This window comes from Besnoitia besnoiti (genome assembly GCF_002563875.1).
Source record: "Besnoitia besnoiti strain Bb-Ger1 chromosome Unknown contig00168, whole genome shotgun sequence".
Lineage (NCBI taxonomy): Eukaryota > Apicomplexa > Conoidasida > Eucoccidiorida > Sarcocystidae > Besnoitia > Besnoitia besnoiti.
The window spans coordinates 1-4137 of NW_021704041.1; the positions used below are offsets into that span (position 1 = coordinate 1).

The 4137-nt window shown below is 37.4% G+C and overlaps 2 protein-coding genes across 2 annotated transcripts; both read left to right on the forward strand.

The window, feature by feature from the left end:
• Window positions 1-802: 802 nt before the first annotated feature.
• On the forward strand, window positions 803-1216 carry BESB_031600 (cytochrome c oxidase subunit iii subfamily protein; the record flags this gene model as incomplete). Its single annotated transcript, XM_029361822.1, has 1 exon — window positions 803-1216. The coding sequence occupies one exon, from the start codon at window positions 803-805 to the stop codon at window positions 1214-1216; it is 414 nt and encodes a 137-aa protein (XP_029214686.1).
• An 85-nt stretch (window positions 1217-1301) lies between these two features.
• BESB_031610 (cytochrome b) lies at window positions 1302-1848 on the forward strand (the record flags this gene model as incomplete). Its single annotated transcript, XM_029361823.1, has 2 exons — window positions 1302-1340; window positions 1405-1848. 2 exons carry the CDS (start codon window positions 1302-1304, stop codon window positions 1846-1848), a joined length of 483 nt encoding a protein of 160 aa, XP_029214687.1.
• Window positions 1849-4137: the final 2289 nt, after the last annotated feature.

Genomic DNA, 4137 nt, shown 5'->3' on the forward strand with positions numbered 1-4137 from the left:
TGGTGGTGTACTGCAATCATAAAGAACTTGGTTGTCTGTATCTCATAACCGGAGTCATCTTCAGTATTCTAGGAACTATAATGTCTTTGTTTATTCGATTTGAGTGAACACATAAGATCATCGAATTTAACGGTATGCTCCTGAAAGTAACGTACAAGCTGTAAACAAAGGACTCCTTAACTTAAACTGAGGAGTCAAGTAGGTACAAACCGTACAAGGATTAATTATGTCCATCTGTGCATCTAAGTTGAGACTATCGGTTATATATTTTAGACGCTAACTTCCCGGCTAAACTTTGACTTATTAAACCAGCCTGGGATCATAAAAGTACTATGTATGGTAAGATTGAGCGTGGACTATCGAATGAAACATGTGCTCCAACGCTAGTCTAAGTCTCTAACATACCTTTTACCTACAACTGTACGGAACGTAACAAACCTCCAGGCAAAGAACTTGGTATTCTGTTCTAATTCCCCGTGGTAAACACAGTCAACGAATGGCGGAAGGAGCATTCATATGTTATGCAGTGTCTTAGGAGAGATACTCTAGATTTAGCATTCATCTACAGCTACGGTAACTGTTGTGTTTAAATAGCGGTTAACCTTTCCTTTTCCTTACGTACTCAGGGCATGCAATACCAATCAGATAACAACTGAAGCTAGACTCCATGTTACACTTACTAAAATGGGATTCCTAGGTTGATATAAACTACCTTTTTCTGGGAGTATATACTACGAGTTGGACTACTGGTTTAGATCTTGAAGGTCTTTGTTTACCGGATCCAAGTTCTCTTGTGCTTTTCATGACCATCATGTTAAGTGCATTAAGTATAGTGGTATCCAGCGTATATTTGAAAAACCAACATTTGTATACAAGCTGTACGAATATCATGACATTCACTTTGGTAGTCGCCTTCTTAATGTTAGTCTGTACGGAATACTTAGGACTATCTCTTTATATTAATGATAATGCATTTGGTAATGGACTTTTCATCTTAACTGGTATACATTTTAGCCATGTTATTGTTGGAGCTATCCTTGTATTCTTCACTCAAAGTATCTATAGTTCTTTAGTTACTTACATGCCTACAAGCTCTATAATGCTAAGCAAATCTAAAGGTATGTTATGCAAGATCTTTACAGAACCATTCACTATTTTATATCTACACTTTGTAGAAACCATGTGGATATTAATCCACATTACATTCTATCTCTAAATCATATAACGGTCGTAAGGTACGCCGGGGATAACAGGTCAGATAATATTGGGAGTTCTAATCCTCGGATTGTATCAGCACCTCCATGTCGGCTCATTACTCCCTTGTTATTGAACAAGATTCAGTTAGGAACGCTAGTTCACCGTCAGATGTAATACGTGAGCTGGGTTAAGAACGTCTGGAGACAGTTTGTTCCCTATCTACCATATTATCTAATTGGTTTAATTTTCTTACAAACGGCTTTTGGTTTGATTGAATTATCGCACCCAGATAACTCCATACCAGTGAACCGGTTTGTAACTCCGCTTCATATCGTACCTGAATGGTACTTTTTAGCATATTATGCGGTGTTAAAAGTAATCCCATCCAAAACCGGTGGTTTGTTAGTATTTATGTCCTCTCTCATTAACTTAGCTCTTTTATCTGAAATTCGAGCTTTGAATACTCGAATGTTGATACGACAACATTTTATGACTCGAAATGTAGTCAGTGGATGGGTAATTATTTGGGTATACAGTATGATCTTCTTGATTATTATTGGTAGTGCTATTCCACAAGCGACTTATATCTTATATGGTAGATTAGCTACTATCGTATATCTTACTACCGGATTGGTTCTATGCTTATACTAAATCAATAGTTATAATGACTACAGCTTCCAAGCAAACATGATTACCGTGATATTGAAATCCAACACTTTTAGCTGTCTTAAGCAGTCCAGTGGGGTGGTGGTGTACTGCAATCATAAAGAACTTGGTTGTCTGTATCTCATAACCGGAGTCATCTTCAGTATTCTAGGAACTATAATGTCTTTGTTTATTCGATTTGAGTTATACAGTTCTGGATCGCGGATCATTTGTACAGAGACGATAGCTACTTATAATGTGATAATAACGATACATGGCCTAGCTATGATCTTTATGTTCTTAATGCCTGCTTTGTACGGAGGATATGGTAACTTCTTTGTACCAATATATATTGGTGGTTCGGAAGTCGTTTTCCCAAGAACTAACGCGATCTCCTATTTTCTAGTACCATTAGGTTCTGTGTTGTTAACTCAAAGTATTTGTTCCGAGTTTGGTAGTGGTCTTGGTTGGACAATGTATCCTCCACTAAGTACTAGCTTGATGGTGTTAAATCCAGAGGCAACTGATTGGATTATCGGAGGTCTTGCAGTACTAGGAATTAGTAGTATTTTAAGTTCTATTAACTTCCTTGGTACTTGCGTCTTCATGGGTTCTAATGCTGGTGCTAAGAACTATATTCTATATATCTGGGCTATCATATTTACTGCCCTTATGTTAGTCTTCACTCTACCTATTCTTACTGGTGGATTAGTTATGATCCTTCTTGATCTACACGTAAACACTGAATTTTATGATTCTATGTATTCTGGTGATAGTGTACTTTATCAACATCTATTCTGGTTCTTCGGACATCCAGAGGTATACATTCTAATTTTACCTGCTTTTGGTGTAGTCTCGCAGACATTATCTATGTATGCTGCTAGATCTGTCTTCGGTGGACAATCTATGATCTTAGCTATGGGTTGTATTTCTATTCTAGGTTCCTTAGTATGGGCACATCATATGATGACAGTCGGTCTAGAGGTAGATACCAGAGCTTATTTCTCTGCTATGACTATTATGATTGCAATTCCTACCGGTACTAAGATTTCAACTGGTTAGGTACCTATATGGCTAGCCATACAACTACAAGAACTGTAGATCTATGGGCTGCTCTTAGTTTTATCCTATTGTTTACTCTAGGTGGTACTACAGGTGTAGTTATGGGTAACGCTGGTATGGATATTGCCCTACATGATACATACTATATTGTAGCTCATTTCCATTTCGTATTATCTCTTGGTGCAGTACTAGCTACTATATGTGGCTTTATCTTCTATAGCAGAGATATGTTCGGAGATACTGTAAATCTATTCCATGTAAATACCGGTGCTTCTCCATATTTAAGCATCTGGTTTGTAGTCTTCTTAGGTAGTATCTTATTAATTTTCATCCCTATGCATATACTTGGTTTCAACGTTATGCCAAGAAGGATACCAGATTACCCTGATTATCTTTGTTATATTAATACATGGTGTTCAATTGGTTCTATATCCACAATAGTTATCATCTTAACTATGCTCTGCTAATGCACTTAACATGATGGTCATGAAAAGCACAAGAGAACTTGGATCCGGTAAACAAAGACCTTCAAGATCTAAACCAGTAGTCCAACTCGTAGTATATACTCCCCAGAAAAAGGTAGTTTATATCAACCTAGGAATCCCATTTTAGTAAGTGTAACATGGAGTCTAGCTTCAGTTGTTATCTGATTGGTATTGCATGCCTGGTGACTTAGAATATGATTCTTATTAATGGGAGCACAGTTCCCTGGGTATCCAAATCCAGTGCTCTGCCTTGGGCATTGAAACTAACCCACAGTTCAACCCTGTATTATAAAATCCAGTAGACTCATGTCCTTGTCGTTTATATAAATCTATTAATGCTTGTCAAGTTCCTTGTATCTAGTTAGCTCACTGCGTACTTAGGATCAGACCAAAAGAGTTCACTAATGGTACTAGAAAATAGGAATCGCGTTAGTTCTTGGGAAAACGACTTCCGAACCACCAATTATATTGGTACAAAGAAGTTACCATATCCTCCGTACAAAGCACTCAGCTAGTTATTGAAACACACTTCCCTTCTCGCCGTTAGCATGATCTCAAAGTACCAGAAGCCATGTGATCTATATAGTATAACGGGACATTAGACCGAACCTGCGATAGATAAATATATCTTGGATGATTGTATATTAGCGCTAAATGTCAATCAAACATGCGAATTTTAGGTTTTCCATGAAATCTATTTGGAAGAAGAGGCTTGATAGTACTACCGTAAGTACATAATATACAGTCC